The sequence below is a fragment of the Raphanus sativus genome, chromosome 2 (assembly GCF_000801105.2).
Source record: "Raphanus sativus cultivar WK10039 chromosome 2, ASM80110v3, whole genome shotgun sequence".
Lineage (NCBI taxonomy): Eukaryota > Viridiplantae > Streptophyta > Magnoliopsida > Brassicales > Brassicaceae > Raphanus > Raphanus sativus.
Genome location: NC_079512.1, coordinates 16,004,823 through 16,032,032, shown reverse-complemented (window position 1 = coordinate 16,032,032; position 27,210 = coordinate 16,004,823). Strand labels below are relative to the sequence as shown.

Sequence of the window (27,210 nt, the reverse complement as noted above, 5' to 3'; positions counted from 1 at the left end):
TGGTTGACATGTTGTACCTTAAAATATCAATTAAAAATCATTACAAAACTTAGTGACCTGATATCATCAAAACGATCTAGTATTATTATTTTTCGAAGTATTATTACATTTATATGAATCATGTAGCATTCGACATCTATCTTATTAAATCAGATAGATTTGAGACTTCGAATCATATTATATTTTACTTAGGGAAAAATACAATTAAATATATTTGGTTAAACGATCACTTCACTTTATATAAGTTAGTCAAGTTTGATGTTAGTTTATTTGATAAGAATCCATATAAAATTTTGGGTTAAGACAAAATAGATTATGTCCATTTGTGTATTACGTAAATATAAAAATATAGAAATATTAAAAATCATATAATATAAATATTTAAAATATATGAAAAAAATCAAACACAATAATTTGGGCATTGATTCGCTTGATGTATTTTCCTAAAACATCAAATATGAATTCTCAATCACGATTTACTTGCCTTATAACCCATATAATTTACATGATCTTCAAACGTTTATCATGTCATTTATAATTGTATTTATAGTTATAACATGCAATATGGATGTGATTCCCTTAATTATATGATTGATACGCTAAATTTATTTTAAATACATCAAATCCTCTGTCAATCACAGATTACTTGGTGGTTTTTAATTGGCCATCTCCTCAGTTTATCACACATTAGGAATCTAAATGTGTAAATGACTATAATTTGTTTATCTTCATATCAAATAAAATGCTTTTATGGTATTAGGAAATGACTGTAATTTGATTATGTCACTAATTATTTGGAGACAGTGAAAGTGCCTTTTGAATCATACAAAAAAATGGAAACCAAAAATCTAAGCGACTCAAATTTCGAAAGATACATGTGACATAATCACTGATTGCTTCCGTATATTAATTGAGAATCCATTTACTTGGTTTGTTTCCTAAAATACAACATACATCATGTAATTTTCGGAACCTTGCAACAAATATATTCTGATCTCGATTTCGAATAATAATGATTTTAATGTGTCTATTAACTGCGCCGAGTTTACCCTAAACCTAGTAACCTTGCATATATAAATACTTGGCCTCATAGCTACATCTCCTCACAATTATCTCCTTCTCAATACTACTTTACCACTACATTCAAGCAATCACAGCAGTCATGTTTCCTCAAATTTTATTAAACTAAGCTTAGAACATTCGGTTATGATATAAACATTAGAAATTTTAATCATTTTAAGCTCGTTTATGCAATTAATAAACAGACTGCTGTGATTGTAATTGATGTAGTGGTAAAGTAGGTAATATATTTCACTTAATTATTTTCCATTTATAATTCTTTGTAATTTGATAAGTTTATATTATTTGTTATTGTTCTTTATAGGATTGCAAACGGAGAGTTTTGAAGATACTTTCCACATCAGTTGTTGTTATTGATTGTTTTTTCTGCGAAACTTTTCTTTTTAACTTTTACTTTTCATAATTTATTATTATAATGTCTACGTTTCGTTTTTTTATGGAAGCAATAATTGTATTCTCTATTTTACTTTTAATATTAAATTCATAACTAATTGATGTATTTACTATTTATTTACGTTTTTAAGATTATATCTAACCAATAATCCAAAATACTTAAGAAACAATAATTATTTTCCATTTATAATTCTTTGTAATTTGATAAGTTTATATTATTTGTTATTGTTCTTTATAGGATTGCAAACGGAGAGTTTTGAAGATACTTTCCACATCAGTAGTTGTTATTTATTGTTTTTTCTACGAAACTTTTCTTTTTAACTTCTACTTTTCATAATTTATTATTATAATGTCTACGTTTTGTTTTTTATGGAAGAAATAATTTTTTTTATGGAAGAAATAATTGGATTCTCTATTTTATTTTTAATATTAAATTCATAACTAATTGATATATGTATTTACTATTTATTTACGTTTTTAAGATTATATCTAACTAATAATCCAAAATACTTAAGAAACAATGTAATCAATCATATACAAACAAAATCAATTTAACTCACTCCGTCATTGTATAACATGTAATATATATGACCCCATATTTACCTTCTGAAAATAAATAGTATAAATATTATAATTTTTATAGTCTATTCACTCTGCGTAGGGCGCAAATCATCGTTTTATACTTTATACTATAAAACGCTGTATGATATTATGGAAACATAAATTTTGATATTATACTTTATACATAAATTTCGAAAGTGTCCAGAGTATAATAGAAACTAAAATTTGATATGCGCCTCCGCATGGATGTTTGATTTAATTTTTGTTCAAGGTAAACTAATAAATTGCTGGTTTTATAAAAAAATCTCATATATATTTTATATTTTGTAATTTACATATATAGTAGAATATATTATTTTATAATATATATGTTTGACGATAATATTTTTATTTGCACACAATATTATATTAAAAATCTATAACTTGATGCAATTTGATCCAATTGTACTATTCATATATTGACATGTTGTTCTTTTGTAAATTTATTCTAAAACAAACAATATACTAATTTTTTGCATTAGTTTTCTATGAGTTATTTATGATATTTATTTACTTCAAAATTAAACTCTCAAAAAATTTATATTCGACTAAACTAAATAAGGGAATATTATATTTAAATATATACATACATATATATATATATATAGAGAGAGAGAGAGAGAGATAATCCCATAATTTAATCCCAAGATTTTTTAACTAAGCAATCAACATAAATGCTAATAGATAAATAATTTTGACCATATAAATTATTAGATACTTTAATATGGTCAAATCTCATAGTTAATATTGTTTCATATTTGTTGATTTTTAGTGATAATACTTTTTATAAAATTTAAATTATAAAATAAAAGTTAGGTATTATTCGGATTAAAATTTTGGCGATATAATATTTGTTTTCTTTCAAATCGGGGTAACCCTTTCAGTTATTAATCTGTTCATGAGTTAATGTAAAACTATAATAATAGTTATTATTTTATGTTTTCGTATTAAACTAAAACATCAAATAAAACTTGTTGCAATGCAACGGACTCATATCTTGTATACACGTATATAACACGTTATAACGTATCAGACTCATATCTTGTATATTGTATATGTATATAACATGTTGCAACGCAACGGGCTCGTATGTATTGTATACGTATAGAAGTCAGTATAGTAACTATTAACGCATTAGTTACATTAGTTAAAAATCATTAATAAATCCTTTTGTGAGAACTAGATTCTTTCTCCGTACTACGCGCAGAAAAGTGTGTTGATCGTTTATTTCCCGATCATATGTGTCAATGTTTGTGTTTTGGAATGAGGGTGTTGTATTTGTCAAAGCAATGAGGAAGTTGATGAATTATTTAGGGGTGCTCAATCCGGTAAAAACAACCAATTATAATCGCACCGAATTGATACTAAAAAGTGTTTTTAATTTGGTAATCCATAATATTCCGAGTAGATATGATTTTTAAGAAAACATGCTATCTTGAATATTCCGAGTAAACGTGGTTTAGTTTTTTTTATAATGATTATTTAAATATTTTGTTCCTCCAAAGACTGAGTCATTTGCATTTGTTAAATGGAATACATTTATTTACATAATTAGATATTATATATTTTGGCCGAAAATATTTTCAAAGGTCAAAATTTTTTTTCCTGATGTCACATTTGACAGGAGCAGTACGTAGTTAATGTTGATAAATATTTATCAATATCATCTAAGTATTTTATCCGCATTTGCGGGTTTAACAACTTTACAAAAATTTGTTAGTGGATATATTATCAATTCAAAAATCATTAGAATAAATTATTTTCATGTTTTTGAAATATTTAATAATTACTTAAATATTAAAAAATTTATATATACTAATTTTATTATATATAAAAAGTTTATTATCACATAAAATAAAACTTGAAAACATCAATATATACATAAAATATAATATTATTAAATAATATAAATTAACCAATCACTAATAATATAGTAAATTGATATTGGTTAACCAATTTCAATAAAGATAAAGTACCTTAAAAGTATTAAAAAAATTTATATTTTGAAACATCAAAATTTATCCAAAACATCTTATATTATGGAACGGAGAGATTATCTTTTATGTTAGTTTAATGTTTATGTGAATATTAGCTTTCCTGCAGTATTTAGAAAATCAAGAGAAACTCAATAAAATAGTTTAATATTTTAATGAGAAAAAAAAAAGAAAAATGCTACGACTAAGACCGTAAATGTTTTTTTTTGCTAAATGCTAAATGCTAAGACCGTAAAGTTGATGGATGGACTAAGGTCATAGTCTATCGAGAATCTATCTTCATCTTTTACTTTTGTCTCTTTTGCTTATGTACCTAGGAGCTTGAACTCTTCTGCTGATGCCTTAGCTAAATATGCATTGTATTCCTTGAACTCTTGACTATGCTTTCTTCTTAATGAAATAGTTGGTTGTTCAAAAAAAAGACTAAGGTCGTAGTCTTTTTTATCTGTGGTGAATTTCTATTTACTTCTCATGTAGAAAAGACGTAATACTATTTGTTAATAGTTCTGGTAGGAAGAAATGTCAAACTTATTATAGAAATTTTGAGAAATATTTAGTAAATGATTGGAAGATCTCTTTTCCACCTTGAAGTAGTTCAAGCCAACATTGTTTCATATTCCTAACTACTAAGCCACATATATTTTATCATCTGCAAAAGATTTTATTAGGATCAGAAAATGATAAGATTAATGGAAGATATTATTAGGACACTAAACTATGGAACTCTTTTGCAAATAAGCAAGCTTTACAGACGAAAAAACTAATTTATATCAATACAAAGAGGCGATATAAAACTCAAAGAGGTGATAGAAAACTAAAACTGCATGTCATCATTGTCAACCGGGAAATTACGTCTAGGATAATATCAGTCTTCTCCGCTTCTTCTTCTTCAACCGTAGTGTCTTTGCCATTGATCCCCGACTCAACCTTCCCACTTTTTCTCTTTCTCATCAACTGTCTATTACCTAATGTGCTTACTTTTTCTGCAAGTACTTTCTCTCTGTTATTTCAGACACCAACACTTGTTCTTTAGTCCGCCATTGATATCTTCTTGAAATGGAAGCAGCTCATCACGTCTGGGTAAGAAGATATTGTCTAGCAAGATTCCCTCTTCCACAGCAAGAAACGTGAGCTAGAATCATATAATCATGTTACTGGAGCTGTAAGAAAGTAAAATGTATCTCAATTAAACTAAAGCAACTCCATGTTATCCTTTATCATTCTCTTGTTTTAACTAAAGAAAAGTAAGAAAATATTAACCAATCTGGAAGATGACCAACAGATTCAGGAAGAAACCCCGTAAAAACATTATTACTAATTGCACCATTCCAAAAAGAAAATACTTAATTCGAAAGGAAAAAAAAGATGAAATGTCAAAAAGATTTGAATGAGACAGCTAACAAACAAAAACACTGCTTCCAGCGAAAGTTAGAACAAAAAAAAATGACATACCTGTTGTGCTTAGGAAATCATTGAAACATTTCAACCACCTAATCTTTTCGGCAGTTGTTGAACACATCCAAAGTTTCAACCCGCGCCAAGCCTAATTAAGTCCTTAGTTGATTCAATCTCTTTCTGCTGTTTCAATCAAAAGGCCGTTGAATAGCCTTCTGATTTTTCTCCAGCTTCTCGGTAATCTCCATCTCTTCCTTGAAAGCACGCATGAACTCTTCCTTCACAGTCCTGCTCATGGAAACCTCGAACTCTTGGCTCAGGAAAGCAACTTTCATATTGGGCTGGCCTTGATAACGTTACCTAAATCACCTTCTGCTTCTCAATCTCTCTCACTCTTTTTCTTCTGATAAATCCAACACGAACCGTTAAGGAATATATAAGAAAAAACAAATGAATATGAAGATCAAAATATTGATGTACCTTTATCTATCTTGTTTCATGATAAATTCAAAGTTGGCTTCAATATTTCGGTCATCATAGTCACGCCCACAATAACATCAGCTCCATAATAATACTTGAAAATTTGTCTAATCATGGTCAATGCCTTAGGATACTCTGACAAAATTGCAGGCTTCTTCGTCGCCAGTGACCTCTGATCATCTTAGCAATCTCTAGGTTGAGATGATTAGAACCTGTAGGAGCAAAGGATTAAGAGTTTTTTTTTGTGATCGAATAGACATGTAAATCAGAGAGTAAGTAACAATTAATTAGAAGGTGAAAGAGAATAAAATCTTAAAGCAACAGAACAAAGAAAGCAGAAACCATGTAATATGAGACATTGGCACATACCTATGGAATTGTTTGGAGCAAATGATATCAAGACACTGAAACATACTTGATCCTTTCTGGTTTTCACCAAAACCTTGACACTGAAACATCGTTCCTGCTCTTGCTTCCTTTCTCCTAATTACAGAAAAAAATGCAGACGCATCGCAACAGGTTTCACGGTTTTTGTGGCCATGGATGCTGACATGTATATGAGGGTGAGCTGTCATTTTCAATTGGAGAGAGGAACGGCGACGGGAGACTTGGTGGTGGGGAGGGGAGACTCTCGGGTGTATTTCATGCCGGATAGATGTAGATGTTTCTGCATAGTCTCAATTAGGGTTGGCTTTATATAGAAGGAGATAGAGGGGAAGGTGGAACGAAACCATTAAAGCAAGAGTGGTTTACGGTGACGGTGAAGTGCTGAGAATTTGATCGTCGGGAAAGAGGAATCGTCGGGGAAGATCACGCTTCAGCCATAGCGAGTTGGGCTTGATTTGGGTAGTTAAAAAAAAATCACAGCCCAAATGAAAGACTCGACCAAAGCATATCTGACGTGGCGCGAAGCTCTATTTCTATTGGACGATTTTTTTACGACGTGGACAATTTCCTCTTTGATTATATCCTCCTTTTAATGAACAATACTTAGGTTCACTCCAGGAGTGAACTTATGAATTCACCTCTTTCCTTATTTCAATCAAATTACCATAAATATTAATATCATATAAATAAATAAATTATAAACTACAAAAAAATAAACTTTAAATCATAAACTCTAAATTCAAACCCTAAATCCAAATCTTCGATCTTAAATTTTAAACCAAACCCTAAACCCTAAACTCAAACTTATACCCTAAACCCAAACTATATACCCTAAATTCTAAATCTAAATTTAAATCATAAACCCTAAACTCAAACCATAAACCCTAAACTCAAACTCTAAACCTTAAACCCAAACTCTAAACCCTAAATCCTAAACCTTAAACCCAAACTATAAACCATAAACCCGAACTCTATACCCTAAAATATATTTGAAAATACATTTGATGATCATTAACCCAAAGGTATTTGAAAATTATGGGTTTATGGTTTACAGTTTGGCTTTAAGGTTTAGGATTTAGGGTTTAGAGTTTGGGTTTAGGGTTTAGAATTTGGGTTTAGGGTTTATAGTTTGAGTTTAGGGTATATGATTTAGATTTAGAATTTATAGTATATAGTTTGGGTTTAGGGTATATGTTTGGGTTTAGGGTATAGATTTGGGTTTAGAGTTTGGTTTAAAATTTAAGATCTAAGATTTGGATTTAGGGTTCGAATTTAGAATTTATGATATAAATTTTATTTTTTTTGTGATTTATAATTTATTTATGTGACATTAATATTTATGGAAATATGATTGAAATAAAGAAAGAGGTGAATTCATAAGTTCAACTCATGGGTGAACCTAAGTATTGTTCCCTTTTAATATAGGTTTGATTATTGAGATTGTTTGAGGTGAATTGGGCTGGCTTTGTATAAACTGGGCTGGCTTTGGAGTGAGTAAATAAAAGGAGGAGATAATTGGGAAAGCAGAGAAACCCTAATTTCACAACCAAAAGGCAAAGGATTCAGCGGAACAAAGAGAAAGAGATGATGAAGAACTCGTCGGCGCAAACGATTTTCGCGAGTGTTAGGAGAGGATTCTCATCAATCGCGGATTCCTCCGTGTCTCCGAGGGCCAAGCATGTGTGGAAGGAGCAGGACAAATTTGTTCTTGGTTTAGCATTTGTGGGAGGATGGTTCGGCAAAGCTGCAATAAGTAAGGTTCTTAGAATTCATGTATGTATGTCTTGTAACTATGTCTTATTCCTCGTTCCAATTTTTCAGATACTTACAAGAGAAGAGAGCATTGCTTAAGAGTAGGCAAGTCCATCGAGGACGAGGAAAAGCGTATCCGTATCCGAGGGGAAATTCGTAATAAGGTGATTGATTTGTTATGCTTTGATGTTTGGTGAAACTCGATCTAGGCTATCTTTTATCCCTTGACTTTGATGTTTGGTGAAATTCACCTTTAAAATTGATTGATTTGGTATGATTTGATGTTTTGTGAAACTCCATCTAGGCTTATGTTTTATCCCTTGACTTATTAGTTGTGTAATGTTCAACCATTTGATTTCTTTCAGGGAAAGAAGAAGGATGATTGATGTCTAGGCTACTAATACTACCTGTGTGTTGTTCGTGGGAAACTCGATCTAGACTTCGTTTTATCTATCATCCCTGACTTATTTGCGTAATAATAATGGACGTTTGTGGTGTGTTTTATTTTTATTTTTATGATATCTCTACTGCTACTACTTATTTGTGTGTAATAATGAAAACAACAAAGAGGATGAGAAACTCTTCTTACCTCTGCAACATATTTGGGTGTTTTATCCACTGCTTATTTGTGTAACAACGAAAAGGAACAAGAGTGAGAGCTCTCGCTTCTTCCTTCCTTAGAATTCTTATCCCCAGCTTTTAAAATTCTCTTCCTTTTTGTTCATTTTGAACTGTTATCCAACCTTTTTACACGTTTGTAATTAGGGTAAAAGGGTGTGCAAAAACTCTCCTCGTAAAGAAAATGCAAAGGACCTCGAGTCGAGACCCTAAATTCTGACCAAGAATCTCTCCCCTGACTGACACACACAGCTTGTTAATTTCTACAAATGCAGTCAACAAGGTTTATATCGCCTGTCAGATACATAAAAACTGGATCTCCATGCATTGCAATGCAAAACGTCATCCAAAAACTTGCAACTGTTGTGAATAAATTCTATATAGTGTCAAAAGACACGAGAAATGAATCCTCACTTGTCCACATCATACATGAACATTATATAGTGGTGTGTGATTATTAACTTCAAAAAATTTGTAAAATATGTTCCAAGACCCAACACATGAACATTAAGACACCAACACCCAAATACCATCACTTTTTCTAATTAATTAGTTTCAGTTAATCCCTTTAAAAAAAAACATTGAGACTAATTGATTTGTTTGTTAAAACTGTGTAGGCTAGAAGAGAGTATCGAAATCAAGAATCAATATAAGAAACACTCTTTCTTATTAATCTCAAACTCAATGCTTAGAAAATAACTCAAAACTAAGCTTCAATCACAATCTGTAGCTAATGCCATTACACCCGACATTGCTTATATAGATAATATTAATCATATTCCTAATTGTAAAACACACACACGTATTTTCCTTTTATTTAGGAAATCACAAACTAACTAGGAATAGGTTTGCTTGACTCTCAAGCTATCTTCAAGCTTATCTCAACATTCTCCTCTTTAAGCTTGAACTCACTCTCACACACTTCAAAAACTCCAACCAGTCGCCTCATCTCTCTAAACTTCAGTCGCCCAAGTGATTTCGTAAGTATGTCAGCTCGTTGCTCATTTCCCGGAACATGTTCAACCTCAATCTGTTCATTTTCCACACACTCTCTTATGAAGTGAAACCTCCTATGAATATGTTTACTCCATCCATGAGACACAGGATTCTTTGTGAGAGCTATTGCAGATTTATTATCAACTCTTATGACAACCTTCTTGCTTGCTTCTCCAACGATTTCACTTAGTAGTTCTTGGAGCCAAATAGCTTGTTTTGCAGCCTCCGTAGCCGCCATGAACTCTGCTTCACAAGATGACAATGCAACTATCTCTTGCTTCTGAGAACACCAAGTTACAGGGCTGTTTCCAAGATAGAAAACATGACCAGTAGTCGACCTTCCATCGTCAATATCAACACTGTGCGAGCTGTCGCTATAACCCACCAATACCATACTTGAAGCTCGAGTAAAACGTAAGCCAAGAGCTGTTGTTCTGCGAAGGTACCTGAGCACCTGTTTCAACGCCGTTCCATGAGATTCCTTGGGGTCTTGCACGTATCTACTGAGGACTCCGACACTGAAAGACAAGTCAGGTCATGAGTGTAGTAGATAACGAAGACATCCAATAACTCTTCGGTACTCTCTCTCGTCAATACTCCTCTCTAATGGTGATTTTGATAGCTTCAAGTTTATCTCCATAGGAATATGAGTAAGGTTGGAGGCGTGCATGTTTGTCTCCTCCAAAATCTTCCTCGCATATCTATCTTGTGACAATATAATACCACCATCATACTGTCGAACCTCGATACCTAGATAATAGGTAAGCTTTCCCAAGTCACTCATCTCAAATTTGCTTCCCATCTCTTTCTTAAAGTCCATCGTCAGTTGTAAAGAGGAACTAGTAACAAGTAAATCGTCAACGTAGACACACACGAGCAGAAGACCTCTGTTTTCCTCCTTCCTGTACAACGATGGTTCTTTGGTACATCGTGTGAAGCCAAGGTCTTTAAGAATTCGATTGAGCTTGATGTTCCAAGCTCTCGGAGCCTGCTTTAGGCCATAGAGGGCTTTCTGCAATCTATAAACTTTATTCTCTTGACCTTTAATTTCAAAGCCTTCAGGTTGAGTAACATACACTTCCTCTTTTAACTCTCCGTGCAAGAATGATGTTTTCACATCGAGGTGATGAATCTCCCAACCATACGACGCTGCAACTCCAATGATTAACCTTACTGTTTCAATCCTCGCAACAGGAGCAAAGACTTCGTCATAATCAATGCCATGTTTCTGAACGTAACCCTTTGCAACTAACCGAGCTTTGAACTTGCTAATAGTCCCATCTGCATTCCTTTTGATCTTAAACACCCATTTAAGACCGATAGGCTTGAATCCTCTCGGCAAATCAACCAGTATCCAAGTATTATTTTTCTCTATTGATGATAGCTCGTCCATACATGCATCGATCCATACCTGCAACTCGCTAGCTTCCTGGAAGTTCCTTGGTTCGTTGTTAATCACCATTAGTAACCTCTCACCTTCTGCTTCTGCCAATAGAACATAATCCTCTAGATAAGCTGGTTTATTGCTTACCCGTGTTGATCTCCGTGGTTGTGACTGCGGTTCTTCTTCTTCTCCATCATTATCATCTTCCTCTTCATCATTATTAACTATATCATCACTACTTGCAGACTCATCCATACCTTTATCATCATCACTATCCTCATTACATATCAAAGGTGGTAACACAACTTCAAAGCTATCTTCTTTCTCTTTTGTCTCGTTCCAGTTCCACCGCCGTTCTTCATCAAAATACACATCACGACTTACTACAATCGTTCTCTTAGTTGGATCAAACAATCGGTAGGCTTTGGATCCAGGCTCCGTACCCAAATGCACTAACATCTTTGAACGATCATCAAGTTTTCTTCTTCCTATCGTATTAGTTCTTGCAAAGCATACACATCCGAATACTTTAAGATGCTCGATGTTTGGCTTCTTCTTTCTCAATGCTTCGTAAGGCGTCATCCCATCTAGAGCTCGTGTTGCAACTCGGTTTATTAAGTAGGTGGCGTGCCTAACAGCTTCTCCCCATAGTCTGTTTGGTACTCCCATATGTTTCAAGAGGCTTCTTGTCATCTCTAGCAGTGTACGGTTTCGACGCTCGACGACTCCATTCTGTTGTGGAGAATAAGGAGCTGTCAGATGTCTGTTGATGCCATTCTTATCACAATAAGCCATAAACTCGTGTGACATGAACTCCCCTCCTCTATCAGTCCGAAACGTTTTCACTGTAGTTTTGGTCTCGTGCTCTGCAAGTTGTTTGAAAGTTTTAAATTTCTCAAAAGCTTCACTCTTTTCCTTGAGCAAAATCGTCCACATGTAGCGTGTATTATCATCTATTAGCACGAACACATATCGCTTTTGTCCTGGTGTTGCCGGTGTGATAGGACCACATAGATCTCCGTGGACAAGTTCAAGTGGATGGTCGCTTTGTAGTCGGTTGATTGTGGAAAAGATCCTCTTGTTTGCTTACCAAGTAAGCATGATACGCATGTCTCCTTCTCGATACTTAGTTTTGGTATACCGACAACAAGTCCTCTGTTCGTCATCAACTTCATTGTCTCTAAGTTGACATGACCAAGTCGTGCATGCCACTTAGAGGACTCACTAGAAATTGCTGTTAGCAGGCATTGAACTATATCAGCCTGCAATATCACCTTATATAATCGATTCTTTGACCTCGCAGTCTTAATCATCAACTGACCTGACCGATCAAACAACATTAACTGATCATCTCTCATTCTTACTTCACATCCTGCTTCAGTAGCCTGACCTAAGCTCACGATGTTGCTCTTAAGACCAGGTATGTAGTACACATTAGTTAGTATCTTCTTCTCACCACCTGCTAGAATGAATCTTACTGAACCTTTGCCTTTTATGTCTATTCGAGAATCGTCTCCGAATCTAACCTTTCCGGTAATCTCTTCATCAAGTGTGTAGAAGAAGAGGCGGTTCCCACTCATGTGATTTGATGCTCCGTTATCAAGATACCACAAATTCTCCACGCCTTGCTCTGTTTCAAACATGCTTGGTTGGATCTTTTGCTCGTTTAGGTAAACCAATTCGTGCATCATCAACTTATCAGCCTCTTGAGTATTATCCTCCTTCTTCTCAACGGTTTCTTGTAGCTTGAGCAATCTATCCGGACAATCAGCTGCATAATGCCCAAGCTTATCACATCGAAAACAGGTGATATGTGATGTATCACGATCTCCACTCTGTTTATATGCCTCTCTCTGTGCATAGTAACCACCAGTACGACCTCGACCTCTTCCTCTCCAGTTCGTTCGTCCTCCTCTGCCACGACCTCTGTTCCCAACATAGCCATCTCGCTGTGACTCCATGTTTGTATACATAAGTTTCTCTTGATCATCATGGTGTTCTTCCTCTTCTTCTTTACTAATTCTCTCTTCATAGGCTTTTAGCCTTCCAACAATGTCCTCGAAGCTCGTTATCTTCAGATCTAACACTTGTTCGAGAGAAGCAACAATATGTATGTACTTCTTTCTCGGAAGAGTCTTAAGAAACTTCTTGACAATTTTTGGTTCATCAATGATTTCTCCAAGAGATGCAGCTTGTGACGTTATTTCTGATAGCTTGCCGACGAAGGAATCAATTGTATCAGTCTCCTTCATCTTCAACCTGTCGAAATCTGCTATTAATGTCTGCAACCGAGCTTCTCTTACTCTTTCTGCTCCAACATGTCGAGCTTTGATAGCTTCCCAGACTGCTTTAGCGGTATCTAGGTCACCTACTTGTAGCGTCAACGCTTCCGGTATAGACTGAAAAATCAGGGCAACAGCCAAGTTGTTCTTCTTGTCGTGTTTGATTCCTGGATCAATAGTCTCCCAGACTTCATTAACCTTAAGAGCAATCTTCATCCTCATAGCCCATACTGTGTAGTTAGAGGAGCTTAGCATCGGGAATTTTATGGAAGATGGTCCGGTCTCCTTGGTGGTTGTTTCAACTTCATCCTTCGTATCCTTATCCTTCACATCCGCCATTGTTGTTCGTCAAGTCTCTCAGTGCTTCGTCAATCAATTTGTTTTCGTATAAGGCTCTGATACCAAATATCGAAATCAAGAATCAATATAAGAAACACTCTTTCTTATTAATCTCAAACTCAATGCTTAGAAAATAACTCAAAACTAAGCTTCAATCACAATCCGTAGCTAATGCCATTACACCCGACATTGCTTATATAGATAATATTAATCCTATTCCTAATTGTAAAACACACACACGTATTTTCCTTTTATTTAGGAAATCACAAACTAACTAGGAATAGGTTTGCTTGACTCTCAAGCTATCTTCAAGCTTATCTCAACAGAGAGAAGATCAGTGAGAGAATGATGTTTCTACAAGATTTAGTTCCTGGATGCGACAAGATTACTGGCAAAGCAGGGATGCTTGATGAGATCATTAACTATGTTCAGTCTCTTCAGCGACAAGTCGAGGTTTGAATTTCATTTTCCAGTATCTTATAAGTGTATATAAATACTATAGTGTGTACTCTAACATATGGTGTTTATGTTTGGAACAGTTCTTATCGATGAAGCTAGCAACTGTTAGTCCAAGGCTGGATTTCAACATCGATGACATTTTTGCCAAAGAGGTTAGTCTTTTTTTTTTTTTTAATTTGTTTGTGCGATTCTGTATATGTAAAAACCTTTTTAGATAAATCAATATGAACTGAATCCAGGTTGTCTCAGCTCCCATACCAAACACTGTGTCCGGTTATGTTCATTTCAATCCAATGCAGCAAGTGGTTACTAGTTCTGATCCACTGTCATGTTTCAACGTAGGTTATGTGGTTTTCATTTCTCTTCCATTATGATCATATATAACTTTTGGTTTAATAAAAAATCTATACATGTTTGATTATGTTACAGAATGGTCAATCTGCTACTATGTGGGACTCTGATGTGCAGAATCTTTATAGCAGTCTAGGTGTTTGACTAAGAACGATCCGCGCAAATTTAAAAAGCGTTCCTCAGTTCTAGACCATTGTCAGGTATAATTTTTACTAGCAGTGATTATATGGCATAATAATCTTTGGCTTTATGGTTTATTAGGACAAGTTCAAATATCACACTTCATTCAAATTTTACATAATATAAGATTTGATTATGCAGGTTCTCTGGATACAGGCAGCTTATTTTTTTTTCAAGTGGGAAGATCAAACTCATATTTATTTCATCAGAAAAGAGAGCAAGTTAGCAGTTATTTACTAATTTGAGTAAATTGACTTAAAAGAATCTCAGCCCATCATTGTAGTATCAGAGACAAGAGTGTATACAGTATTGTTGTGTGTATAGATGCCAAACAATAATTCTATATTCTTCTTAGAGAAATTACCCAGAATAACTCAAATTATTCTACTAATGACTAGAATAACTCATAAAATATTGGAATAACTAGAATAACTCTTGGAACATGGAAGATTACGATTTTGCCATTACTGATAATTAAAACCTAATTAAAAAGGCAAAAAAAAAATTAATATTATAAGAACGAAAAAAAACGACGAAACACTTTACCTTTGTCTTTTTCGTAGGGTTTCTTCACCAAAGGCGACAAAACGCACTCTTCATCGTCTCCGCACATCCAGCTCCGACTGTTCCTTCTCCGTCACCTCTACCGTAAACGGCTTCGTCTCCGCCATCCTCCAAGCTAACTCATGTTCGTCTCTGTCCTTGTAGACAAATCTGAAATTGATTTCACCTCTGTCACAATTTGCTTTCAATTGAAAGTTACTCTAATCTTTGAGTCCTAAACCTATGCTATTCAAGTTTGTTGTTATCATATATTGATTGATTGCATGTTGAAATTTAGAAACCCTAATTCCCAATTTCATTTAACCTTCCTTTGAACTCTGTTAAATTCATAAATGTGAGATTGGTTAAAGATTGTATTTGATAATCGGTAGAGATTTAGTAAACTATGTGCTAGTGTTTTCTATGTGAAGCTTTTATAGACTGTGCTTTCTATATGATCGTAGGTTGCAAAGCTAGGCGGTGAAAAGTGGAAGTCTTTGACAGAAGAAGTGAGTTGCTCTGTTCTTTGTTTCTTCCCTAGGTTGCATGGTGATTTGCCTATCGTGATATAACTCGGATTGTATTAAGTGGCTATTTAGGATAAGAAAGTTTATTTGGATAAGGAGACAGAGTATAGCAAGTCACTGGAGAACAACAATGCTGATGAAGAACTATGTGTATCATTATTAATTTTTTGTCTTTCTTTTTTTTTCACTCTAACATGGAATTTTGAATCCTAATATGATATGGTGACTTTGTCAGGAAGAAGATGAGGAGAAGCAATTTGATGAGTTTAATGAGGCTGAGGAGAATGAAGATGTGAAAGAAAAACCTGATGAGGCTACTTTCTTTTGGTCTGATCTCATTCAAATGGATTTAACTGTATATTGTGATGGTGCATTGTAAATTTTAAGCCTTTATTTTGGTGAAATCAGTTATTGTATTCTGCTTGTTGAATTAAATTGATGATATTTTATTTACATCGATACGTAAGTATAGATTAAAACAATATAACAATAAGAAAATGAGTAAGAGACAAATAGAAGATAGGGAAAATTCCTTAAAAATACACGGACTGAATTTCTTTTGCTGAAAAAATACATGAACTTTTTGGCTTCCCGAAAAATACACAAACTAATTTTGATTGTCCATAAAATACACGAACTTTTGAATTTTGAAGGTTTCACACCTCGATTTTAAAGGTGTAAACAGTGACTAACAGAATAGTAAGACGCCGTTAGACGCCGTTAACTCTGATTAAAAAGTTCATGTATTTTATGGACAACCAAAATTAGTTCGTGTATTTTTCGGAAAGCCTAAAAAGTTAGTGTATTTTTTCAGCAAAGAAAATTTAGTATGTGTATTTTTAAGGAATTTTCAAATGGAGTTTGGATATTTCATTTCCTATTCAGATGCTAAATATCTGGACCCAATACAGATCCAAAATTTTATATTTGTAAACTTTCGGTTTGGTTTTGGACCGAATATTTTCGGATAAGTTTCGATCCAAGTTTTTGCATCCGGCTAAAATATCTAGACCTAATCTTGACATTTTAGCCGGATTCAAAAACTTGGATTGGAACTGACCCGAAAATATTCGGTCCAAAACCAAACCGAAAGTTTACAAATATTTGTTGGGTCCAAAACTCTTCTACTTGAAAGAATTGAAACCAAAAAGAACTGATCCGAATATATCTGGGCCTAATAAAATCGACACGAATAGATTCAATCCGACAAGATCTTTCTGCTAAAAATTTTGTTATTATTTTTGCAATATTTTTTAGTTTTGTTTTTGTAACAGAAACATTTTTAATTAATATGAAACTTTCAATGTAAAATTTAGAGTTGTTTGTGAATTTGTAGATATATATGATAGATTTCGACTAAATTGGACTCAACAAATATTTGTAAACTTTTGGTTTGGTTTTGGACAGAATATTTTTGGGTCAGTTCCGATTCAAGTTTTTGAATCCGGCTAAAATGTCTAGCCGGATTCAAAAACTTGAATCAGAACTGATCCATAAATATTCGGTCCAAAATCAAACCGAAAGTTTACAAATATAAAATTTCGGACCTGTATCATGTGATAGAGAATGTGTTTTTTTCAGGTCTTTGGATCGGGTTTGGGCCGTTTCTTCCGGATCTAGATTTTTCAGATCGAAAATATTTGATCCAAAATCGAACCGAAAGTTTACAAATATAAAATTTTGGATATATATTGGGTCCAGATATTTAGCCTCTGAATAGTATATGAAATATTCAAACTCCATTTGAAAATTCCTTAAAAATACACATACTAAATTTCCTTTGTAAAAAAATACACGAACTTTTTAGGCTTCCCGAAAAATACACGAACTAATTTTGGTTGTCCATAAAATACATGAACTTTTTAATCAGAGTTAACGGCGTCTAACGGCGTCTTACTATTCTGTTAGTCACTGTTTACACCGTTAAAATTGAGGTGTGAAATCTTCAAAATCCAAAAGTTCGTGTATTTTATGGACAATCAAAATTAGTTTGTGTATTTTTTGGGAAACTAAAAAAGTTCGTGTATTTTTTCAGCAAAAGAAATTCAGTCTGTGTATTTTTAAGGAATTTTCTCTAGAAGATAACATCTGTTTTCCAACATAAATTGATAGGATTAAGATCAATCAAGCCAGTCTTGCACTGGCCACTTTATAATTCATGTGTTTGTTTTTACTTCGTTGTCTTCCTGCAAGGTGGTAATGGCTTGCCACAAAATCTGTTTTGTCTTGTCAGTTCCAACTCGTGTTCATGCTCAAAAAACCACTTTTTCTTTCAAACTTCTATTTTCTGCAGACGAGAATTATGTGATCCATGTTTTTCCAAGCAATAAGGATTGTAACAAGTGATTAAACAACCATGAAAATGACAACTTGAAAAGGAAGAAAAGAGGTATAAAAGAGATGACGACAACTGAATTTTTTTACTTAATTCTGAATTTAACTGACCTGAAAATATACCAGATTCGAAATTATTGTAAATCTGGTCGAAATTGGAATTGGTTTACATAAACTCAGATTTTCGTCAGTAAGTCTGCCACAACAAAAATTTAAAAGTCTGTCACTTCATAAACAAAAAGTCTGCCAACAATTTTAAGTCGGTTATATAAATCTGCCGTAAGAAAATTAGTCGAACATAAGTAAATAAATCGGTCCATAAGAAAATAAGTTGACCACATAAATCTGCCATTTATAACAAATCGGCTACATCATTCGACAGATTTATGCTTAAAAATCTATTTTCTAAACAAATCGAACAATTAAATCTACCGTGTGAACAAATCTGACGTTTTTAAAAAAGTCTGACACCACTGCAACGATAGATTTATTTTTTTACACAGATTTTATAAATAGATTTATTACTCGGCAGATTTATTTTTTTGAAAATAAATCTGTCGTCGATCAAATAACAAGGATATTTTGGTAATATTTTTTTTTTGTTATAACAGTGCACAAGGACATTTTTGACCAGAAAAATATTCTAATAATTTTCAAAAATTATGAGTCATTCTAGTAATAATACATTAAATTTGTGTCTAGTAAACTTCCCTTTTGTGTTTCTGGTCTCAACGATTCCTTTCGGGTGATAAATCCCACGTAGTATCTGCAACACCCTTTTAACGGAATCAGTAGGCGACATAGTCTCAAACCTCTCCGCGGCGTCTCCAGCTACAAGTGCTACGAGCAACGGACCACCAGAGACCGAAGAGTAGCTGTAGCAAGAAGAACTCTCCTCTCGTCCTTGAATCTTCGGTTAATCTCCCAAACGTATCAATCTCTTCCCCCCAAAAGTTATAAGGAAACAGCATCGCAACTTTGTTCACAGTCCGTACCCGAGTCTCTGAATCGCTTCCCTCTTCTTCTCAGGAAGCTCAGGGTAAATGTGACAGGATAAGTCACAGACCTCTTCACCGTCATCTTTAGTTTTCCTTTTCTATTTAGAATTTCATCTTTCCTTTTTCTACGATAGTTTACACCGTCTTTGATTTACTATATATGTAGCCTTAGGGCAATGCTTTAAACATACAATATCAATAAACGTCTTCTTAAAACCTCAAGCAACTAAAGTTTTCTCAAGAGCTTTACATCTGAATTCAGTCTTTCGAGTTGATCTTTCTAAACTTGTGATTATCTTCTACGTCTGTCTTTACCCGTTCTTCGAATCCACAGTAGGATTCCTAACTTGGGATTTATCTATCCGGGTTTCCCCGTCTCAGTAAAAACCAATGGTCCCTTTCTTCAGAACACCTAACGGAACAGTGCAAAGAGCCATGTCGCAGGAGAACTCCTTATCACCCGCATAAACCATAACACCGTCCCTTCCATACCGAACACTCTCCACAACATTCCCATAGAAAACAGGCAGATTCTCAGCCAAAGCGTGCACAAACGTCTCGTTCCCTCCAGGGATGAAACAATGATTACCAACCATCTCATACGGATCATCCTGATCCCAATACGCCATCGACAAGTTCCCTAAAAGCGTCGCATTCGCATACTCCAAATTCGCTAAATGCCAATCAAACAGCATCCTCTCCATAAAAGAAAAGTCGATATCAACCCATGCTGCAAGTAGTAATGACTCTCTTCCCAGCGATGCGGAGTATGAAAAGAGTCTTAAGAAGGGTAAATCATTCTCTGTTTAAAGCGGTACTTTCTGAGAGCCTATCCCAAGCAACGGACTTATCTGATACTCTTGATGCAGCATGGATAGGTGAACAAACTGCCTCGGAGAATGGTATATCTCGTCCGCCTAGCAGAGCTCCTTCAGCAAATGGAACTCAGAGTTATGATTATAAGCTGTTGGATTCAGAAAGTGGGCCAACCAATAAGGAACATACAATGTAAGTTCAGATGCCTTCTCCTAGCTTTTACTATTCACTCAACAAGAATTACTCGCTTAATTCTCGCAAGCATATTATGGCTGAAGACCGGCCTGTCTATGTTTCCTTATATAGAGAGCTTGAGTGGCAAAGTGGTGCAAGGCTGCTGCTTCCACTGGGGATTAATGACTTCGTACTGCCAGTATATGATGACGAGCCTACTAGCATCATAGCGTATGCCCTTACCTCATCAGAGTATAATGCTCAGATGTCTGGATCAGATAAGGCAAGAGATCGCTTGGATAGTGGAGGTTCCTTTTCCCTTTTTGATTCTGTGAACCTTCTCTCGTTGAACTCTTTGAGCGATTTGTCAGTTGACATGAATAGAAGCCTTAGCTCTGCTGATGAACAAGTTTCGCAGCTGCTACAGTCATCCTTGTATCTGAAAGATCTGCATGCTAGAGTCTCGTTTACAGATGAAAGTCCTCCTGGGAAAGTGAAGTACTCTGTGACGTGTTACTATGCGAAGGAGTTTGAGGCCCTGAGGAAGATTTGCTGTCCTTCAGAAACCGATTTCATAAGATCTCTTGGTCGATGTAGAAAATGGGGAGCTCAAGGTGGAAAGAGCAATGTCTTCTTTGCAAAAACCTTGGATGACCGTTTTATTATCAAACAAGTTACAAAGACCAAGCTTGAGTCCTTCATCAAATTTGCTCCAGCTTACTTCAAATACTTGACTGAATCCATCTGTACTAAAAGCCCTACGAGCCTTGCAAAGATCTTGGGAATCTATCAGGTACTAAAAACAAGACATAACATATCATAAACCGATTTGTTTTGTTACCATTTTACTGACATACCATGATTCTTTGCTATATTGTTGAAAGGTCTCATCCAAACACTTGAGGGAAAGAGTTCAAAATGGATGTCTTGGTGATGGAGAATCTTCTCTTCAAGCGTAACTTCGCTAGGCTTTATGACCTAAAAGGCTCCACGCGTGCCCGTTACAATCCCGATACATCTGGTAGCAACACAGTTTTGCTGGACCAGAATCTGGTGGAAGCAATGCCCACATCTCCAATATTTGTTGGGAGCAAGGCAAAACGGCTTCTTGAAAGAGCCGTCTGGAATGATACATCGTTTCTTGCTGTAATTTTTTCCTGTTGCTTCCCTTCCATAAATTGTTTTGAATTGTTTTTGGGATGTACATGTTACTGATGGAAGATGTGTTGTTTTTTGTTTCGTTGGTTGAAGTCGATTCACGTAATGGATTACTCCTTACTAATCGGGGTAGATGAGGAACGAAGCGAACTTGTTCTAGGAACTATCGACTTCATGAGGCAAACATCTGGAGACTTGGGTCAAAACTTCAGGGCTGCTTGGAGGACCCAAGAACTCAACTCCCACAGTGATATCACCGCAGCAATACAAGAAACGTTTCAGGAAAGCAATGACAGCTTATTTTCTCATGGTTCCGGACCAATGGTCACCTGCCGCGGTTGTGCCAAGCAACAGTTCTTCAGCAGCAGATGTGAAGGATGAAGAAGAGAGAGACGATCGTCAAGGTGTTGGTAAAAACTCCTGAATCATCATCTTCTGCAGTTAGCAAATATAGCAAGACATTACACAATATTGGGTTTAGTAATGGCTTCTTCTCGGTTCAAGTTTTTTTTTTTTTTTTTAATCTTTTGGAATGGTCTATTGGTAATACCTGTTTATGTTTTTACCCTTAGCCTTAAGTGGCCTATATGTAGTAGCTCTTTCATGGCCTTTGCATCAGAAGTAATAAAAGCAAGGTGCAATTGTATATACAGTGCTTCTTTCTTTTAGTTTCTTTGTTACTTTTGTTTATGACATTTTTGCATATCAAAATACTCTTGGGGACTTCTTTTGACTTATTAACTTGCAAGTCTCAACCCATAAATATTAAATATTTCATATCAGAAGCTAAAATTAATTGAAAAGACACAAATAATAGCAAAAAAAAAGGTAACACTGAGCCATGTTAATGTAAACACCCAAGCCAGCAGTAAACGTTACTCCCGTAGAAGGCAGCCAAAGGTTTCCTTCAATGAACTGAGAAACGGTGAAATTGTTAGCCTGGTCTGAGTTGTTAAACACGTGGTAACCAGGCCATTTGACTCGGCTGCTTAGTCCTGAACCTGGTCCGTAGTTCAAGAACTCTCCATAGAACAGTGTGTCCAAAGCAAAAGTGGTGTTCCACTTGAGCCATCCTTCCGGCCTCACCACGTCGCTCAAGTTGTTCCTCATGAAAACTGTCCTTGAATATTGCTTCCACGGCCTTCCTAGATACCTGTGTGTCGTGTTCAGGTATGGCACTAAGTCTGCGTCCGCCTAGATATTGCTGAACTGAATCGAGAATCCTAGATGTAACCAAAAAGGTCCAATATAATTGAGAATCATTATATTACATAGTTGCTTGGATGGCAAGAAACTACATGTTATTAACAAAACGCTAGTTAAAGAAGTTTCAAGAAGTGTGTACCTGAGGGTTGGTCAGCTTCTTTCCTGCCTTGTGCTGTGATGGTATTCTTTTGGTCAGGGAGTCCTTTCTTAACCAAAATTTGACAATTTTGAAACACAACGGTCCCATCTCCAAATATAAAATCCACCGTTCCCGTGATGGTGCACTCGCGGTAAAACTGACGCATAGTGTGCGTGTAGAGGGTATCTTGATAACCTCTCATGGCACATCTATAGAACACAGATAAGTCAGAGTCTGACCTAAGGGCTACGGCTTGATGCTTCTCTGGTCCCGCTGTGTTCTGAAACGTTATATCTCTAGCCAAGAATCCTCTTCCGTTTACAGCTGAAATATATATAAATATAATTATAACCGATTTTCACATGTGCATGAATCAAAAAGTATCTTCATAAAACATTTAATTACCGAATGTAGCTGATCGGAACGTGGTCGAGCCGTCACCGTAGCTGCGGTTACCGGAAATAACTGTTACGTCAATGCCATTACCTAGCATTACGAGGTTCCATTTCTTCTTCTTGATCTCAACGTTCTCCAAGTATAAACCCTTTTCAATGTATATGACGAAATGAGACAGATATGGTGAGTATGATAGATAAGTCCCAACTAGGAGCTAACCGATAGCTCTAAGTTAGGTAGATAGAAGTCTAGAAGATGATTTTAGGGAAGAACAATCACCTCGAAGAGCTTAGATCTTGATAGAGAGAACAGAGAGTTTTTAGAGGTTTGGAAAATGATGATATTATTGATAAGATTGTTTCTCTGCAAATGCAGGGTACAAATACTAAAGATAAGGAGGCTCTAACGGTTCAAACGTGAGCTGTAAAGTAAAAGCAAAAGCATAAAGTAGCAAAAGAATCAGCATATTTTGCTGAGAGATGCTGTTGTGATAAGGATGTCAAGGATGACTCATCCTATGACATTACTCTCTCCTTCAGAGCAACCTTGTCCTCAAGGATTAAAGAGAGGGTACTTGGCGGTGAAGTTGTTGTAAAACTCCCAAGTAGCTTCTTCAGGTGCTTCACCCTTCCACTGAACTAAGATTTTTGTGACTGCAGTGTTACGGCGTTTAACCGTTTGTGTTTGCAGGATCGCAGCAGGTTCCTTTGTTGTACCGAGATCCAACCAGTACTGAGGCATTGCTGGAGCAGAGGTAGGAGGGTTAGGGCAGAGTTTCAGTTGGCTCACATGGAAGGTATCGTGAATTGCAGCCTCTGCAGGCAGAGCGAGCTTGTAGGCAACTGATCCCACACGGTCAATAACTTTGAAGGGTCCATAGAAGCGGGGGGAGAGCTTATGTGGAACCTTGCGACTCTTGAGAGTGTTCTGACGGTATGGTTGGAGCTTGAGATAGACGAAGTCACCGATCTTAAACTCACGGGGAGAGCGATGGGAGTCAGCATACTGCTTCATGCGATTTTGTGCTCGTAGCAGGTGAAACTTGAGCATAGTGATCATCTCCTCACGCTTCTGGAGACTGCGATCAACAACAGTAGAGGAGCTTTCTCCCGGTAGATAAGGGAGGTGAAGAGGAGGGGGTTGCCCGTAGATCACCTCATAGGGAGTAGCCTGTATGGCGGAATGGAAAGTGGTGTTGTACCACCATTCAGCGAGGCCTAACCACTTACTCCATGAAGATGGTGATTCGGCAGCCATGCAGCGCAAGTATGTTTCCAGAGTTTTGTTTGTCACCTCAGTCTGGCCGTCTGTTTGGGGATGATAGGCTGTGGAGCGCTTCAAGTCAACCCCGTGAACTCTGAAAAGCTCCTTCCAAACTTCACTCATGAAAGTAGGGTCTCGGTCACTCACGACATCTTTAGGCATGCCATGGAGCTTGAAGACGTTGTCCAAGTATGCTTGAGCGACTGTGAGAGCAGTGTAGGGGTGAGACAGGGGAATGAAGTGAGCATTTTTGCTCAACCTGTCGATTACCACCAGTATGCAATGCTTTCCATTGGAGGGTGGGAGCCCCTCGATGAAGTCAAGGCTGATGGATTCCCAAACTCCAGCAGGAATTGGCAAAGGCTGTAGAAGACCCGGACTGGCAGCTAAGTCATATTTGTTTTTCTGACGGATAGCGCAGTGACGGACGTAGCTCTGAACTTCTAAAGACATCTTTGGCCAGTAGAACAGCGACTTGATACGATGCAAAGTAGCATCACGGCCAGAGTGACCCCCAACGGCTGAATCATGGAGCCACTTGAAGATATGTAGCTTGATCGAAGGATCACTGCCAACAACCAGTTTGCCTTTGCGCAGTAGTTCGTTGTTGCAGAAGGTGAACTGAGGATGAGAAGACTTGTCAGCTTTGATATCAGAGATGATCTTCTGTAGGTTTTGATCAGTCTCCCATAGACGCTTCAGCGAGTCAAAGAACCTAGTGTGAGCTTGAGAAAGCGTCATGTGCAACAACTGAGAACCAGAGACGCGAGATAAGGCGTCTGCGGCGACGTTGTCCTTGCCTTGCTTGTAACGTATCTCGAAGGTGTAACCCATTAGCTTCGAGAGCCACATGTGCTGAAAGGGCGTCGTGACCTTCTGTTCCATAAGGAACTTCAGGCTTCGTTGGTCTGTGTTGATGATGAACGGTCTGTGAGCGAGATAAGCGTGCCAAGTTTGAACTGCGTGGACAACAACTAGCAGCTCTTTCTCGTAGACAGAGAGGTTCTGGTGTTTAGGACCCAACGAACGGCTGATGAAACAGATAGCGTGACCGTTCTGCATTAGGACGGCGCCTATTCCAGTGTTCGACGCATCAGTCTCAACAGTGAAAGGTTGATCAAAATCAAGCAGAGCAAGTACCGGAGCGGAAGAGAGGGCGTTTTTCAACTCCTTGAAAGAGTCTGCAGCAGCAGAGGACCAGAGAAAGGCCTCCTTCTTCAGCAGTTGACTCAGAGGCTTTGCGATAGAGCTGTATCCTTGGATGAAGCGTCGATAATAGTTTGCCAATCCCAAGAAGCTCCGAAGGTGCTTCTGTGTCGTAGGGATTGGCCAATCTCTTATCACCGCAATCTTCTTAGGATCAGTGCTAACTCCTTCGGCGGATATAAAGTGCCCAAGGTACTCAATGCGTGTAGCTCCAAATGTGCATTTAGAGAGCTTGAGGAACAGTTGTTGATGCTGCAGTATCTGAAAAACCTCAGCAAGATGTTCCAAGTGCTCCTCCCAAGTCTTACTGTAAACGAGGATATCGTCGAAGAAGACTAGCACAGATTTGCGAGAGAGGTCCTGAAAGACGTGGTTCATCAGACTTTGAAACGTGCACGGCGCATTTGTCAGACCGAAAGGCATGACAAGGTATTCATAGTGCCCGTTGTGGGTCTTGAAGGCCGTCTTGTAGACGTCGGCGTCTGACATTCTGATCTGGTGGAATCCAGCTCGCAGATCAAGCTTTGAGAAGTAGCGAGCGCTCCAAGTTCGTCTAAAAGGTCGTCGAGCAGGGGAATCGGATATTTATCTTTGATTGTCTGCTTGTTGAGCCCTCTATAGTCGACGCAGAGCCTCCAGGTACCGTCTTTTTTCTTAACCATAACGATAGGAGAAGAGTAGGGGCTTGAACTGTGTTGTATAATCCCTTGTGTTAACATATCTTTGACCATAGTGTCGATGTTATCCTTCTGCAGGGAGGAGTATCGATATGGTCGCAGGTTGACAGGATTAGAACCAGAGAGCACCGGGATTTGGTGGTCAAATCCTTCGCGGGAAGGTGGGAGGGATTGGGGTTCTTGGAAGACGCCTGAGAACGAGTCAAGCAGGTACTGTAAAGCAGGATCTTGGACCTCTGGAGCAGTAACCGAGATGTGGGAGAAGAGTAGTTCTGGAGAGAAGTTGTCATTCTCAGCACACTCGTCAGTGATTTCGCGAAGTTGGATCAAAGCTATCTGAGGTTCCTGCAGCATTAGCTTGTTCAAGCTGGAGCCTTTGATGAGCTTACCACCAGTCTTGACTACTCCCCGGAGCACATGCTTGATTCCTGATAGTGTAAACTCCATCCTTAGGTTTGCGAAGTCCCAAATAATAGGTCCTAACGTGCAGAGCCACTGTACTCCCAATACAAAATCACAACAGTCCAGTGGGACAGTCCTTATTTCAGTGGTGAAAGAAGAACCTTGCACTGACCATGTGAAGGCTTGGCATTTGTATTTGGTGATGAGTGTGTCTCCTGTAGCAGCTTTGACAGACATCGGGTTGGTAGCCTCAAGAGGACAGCCTAGCTGGTTTGCGATGTTGATATCCAAGAAGTTGTGGGTACTGCCTGGATCCACAAGGATGTGAAGCTTCGTTTTACCATAGTAGCCAACGAGCCTCATACAGTTATAGGAGGTGGAGCCGTTGATGGCGTTGAGCGAGAGGACTGGTGTGACTTCAGGTTGCGCACCTTTGTCATCAGGTTGTATTACTGCGTTGTCAAGCTCAGCATCAGACGTAAAGTCCTCCTCGTCATCACACTCCATAACGTATATCTGAGAGCGTTTGTGCTTCAGTTGGTGACCAGGTGTGAAGGTCTCATCACAAAACATACAGAGTCCTTTGGAGCGCCTGTCTTGCATCTCATGGTAAGAGTATTTGCGAGGTTGTTTATCAGGTGGGTTGCGGGGGATGAAACCGGGTTTTGTACCCGTTGGGGA

At 36.9% G+C, this 27,210-nt stretch overlaps 3 protein-coding genes and 3 long non-coding RNA genes across 6 annotated transcripts; 4 read left to right on the top strand and 2 right to left on the bottom strand.

Annotated features, from left to right (window-relative positions):
- Positions 1 to 4,748: 4,748 nt before the first annotated feature.
- On the bottom strand, positions 4,749 to 6,797 carry LOC130505807 (uncharacterized). The gene is made up of 4 exons (XR_008941811.1): positions 6,312 to 6,797; positions 5,943 to 6,154; positions 5,520 to 5,865; positions 4,749 to 5,227 (listed from the first exon to the last, which is right to left on the bottom strand). It is a non-coding gene; the product is annotated as an uncharacterized LOC130505807 (long non-coding RNA).
- A 1,046-nt stretch (positions 6,798 to 7,843) lies between these two features.
- LOC108823640 (uncharacterized) lies at positions 7,844 to 8,680 on the top strand. Its single transcript, XR_001945082.2, has 3 exons — positions 7,844 to 8,082; positions 8,151 to 8,245; positions 8,447 to 8,680. It is a non-coding gene; the product is annotated as an uncharacterized LOC108823640 (long non-coding RNA).
- Positions 8,681 to 14,030: 5,350 nt separating this feature from the next.
- On the top strand, positions 14,031 to 14,975 carry LOC108841367 (transcription factor bHLH63-like). The gene is made up of 4 exons (XM_057000400.1): positions 14,031 to 14,153; positions 14,240 to 14,311; positions 14,399 to 14,497; positions 14,589 to 14,975. Exons 1-4 carry the CDS (start codon positions 14,046 to 14,048, stop codon positions 14,652 to 14,654), a joined length of 345 nt encoding a protein of 114 aa, XP_056856380.1. The 5' UTR covers positions 14,031 to 14,045; the 3' UTR covers positions 14,655 to 14,975.
- Positions 14,976 to 15,223: 248 nt separating this feature from the next.
- Positions 15,224 to 16,219, top strand: LOC108840983 (uncharacterized). The gene is made up of 4 exons (XR_001948032.2): positions 15,224 to 15,378; positions 15,698 to 15,742; positions 15,833 to 15,910; positions 15,996 to 16,219. It is a non-coding gene; the product is annotated as an uncharacterized LOC108840983 (long non-coding RNA).
- Positions 16,220 to 19,728: 3,509 nt separating this feature from the next.
- LOC130505771 (1-phosphatidylinositol-3-phosphate 5-kinase FAB1A-like) lies at positions 19,729 to 21,771 on the top strand. Its single transcript, XM_057000378.1, has 4 exons — positions 19,729 to 19,882; positions 19,962 to 20,100; positions 20,215 to 20,875; positions 20,967 to 21,771. The coding sequence occupies exons 3-4, from the start codon at positions 20,348 to 20,350 to the stop codon at positions 21,039 to 21,041; spliced, it is 603 nt and encodes a 200-aa protein (XP_056856358.1). The 5' UTR covers positions 19,729 to 19,882; positions 19,962 to 20,100; positions 20,215 to 20,347; the 3' UTR covers positions 21,042 to 21,771.
- Positions 21,772 to 22,014: 243 nt separating this feature from the next.
- Positions 22,015 to 23,078, bottom strand: LOC108835560 (probable pectinesterase/pectinesterase inhibitor 44). The gene is made up of 4 exons (XM_057004152.1): positions 22,991 to 23,078; positions 22,586 to 22,909; positions 22,120 to 22,385; positions 22,015 to 22,026 (listed from the first exon to the last, which is right to left on the bottom strand). Exons 1-4 carry the CDS (start codon positions 23,076 to 23,078, stop codon positions 22,015 to 22,017), a joined length of 690 nt encoding a protein of 229 aa, XP_056860132.1.
- Between the last annotated feature and the right edge of the window lie 4,132 nt (positions 23,079 to 27,210).

Excerpts from the sequence above, each read along its gene's own strand:
- LOC108841367 (XM_057000400.1), top strand. The coding sequence starts at position 14,046 with ATGATGTTTCTACAAGATTTAGTTCCTGGATGCGACAAGATTACTGGC. Across the intron at positions 14,154-14,239 it reads CTCTTCAGCGACAAGTCGAG|TTCTTATCGATGAAGCTAGC; the intron begins GTTTGAATTTCA and ends TGTTTGGAACAG. Across the intron at positions 14,498-14,588 it reads ATCCACTGTCATGTTTCAAC|AATGGTCAATCTGCTACTAT; the intron begins GTAGGTTATGTG and ends ATTATGTTACAG.
- LOC130505771 (XM_057000378.1), top strand. The coding sequence starts at position 20,348 with ATGTCTGGATCAGATAAGGCAAGAGATCGCTTGGATAGTGGAGGTTCC. Across the intron at positions 20,876-20,966 it reads AGATCTTGGGAATCTATCAG|GTCTCATCCAAACACTTGAG; the intron begins GTACTAAAAACA and ends TATTGTTGAAAG.
- LOC108835560 (XM_057004152.1), bottom strand. The coding sequence starts at position 23,078 with ATGCTAGGTAATGGCATTGACGTAACAGTTATTTCCGGTAACCGCAGC. Across the intron at positions 22,910-22,990 it reads GTTCCGATCAGCTACATTCG|CTGTAAACGGAAGAGGATTC; the intron begins GTAATTAAATGT and ends TATATATTTCAG. Across the intron at positions 22,386-22,585 it reads AGAAGCTGACCAACCCTCAG|GAAGGCCGTGGAAGCAATAT; the intron begins GTACACACTTCT and ends ACAGGTATCTAG.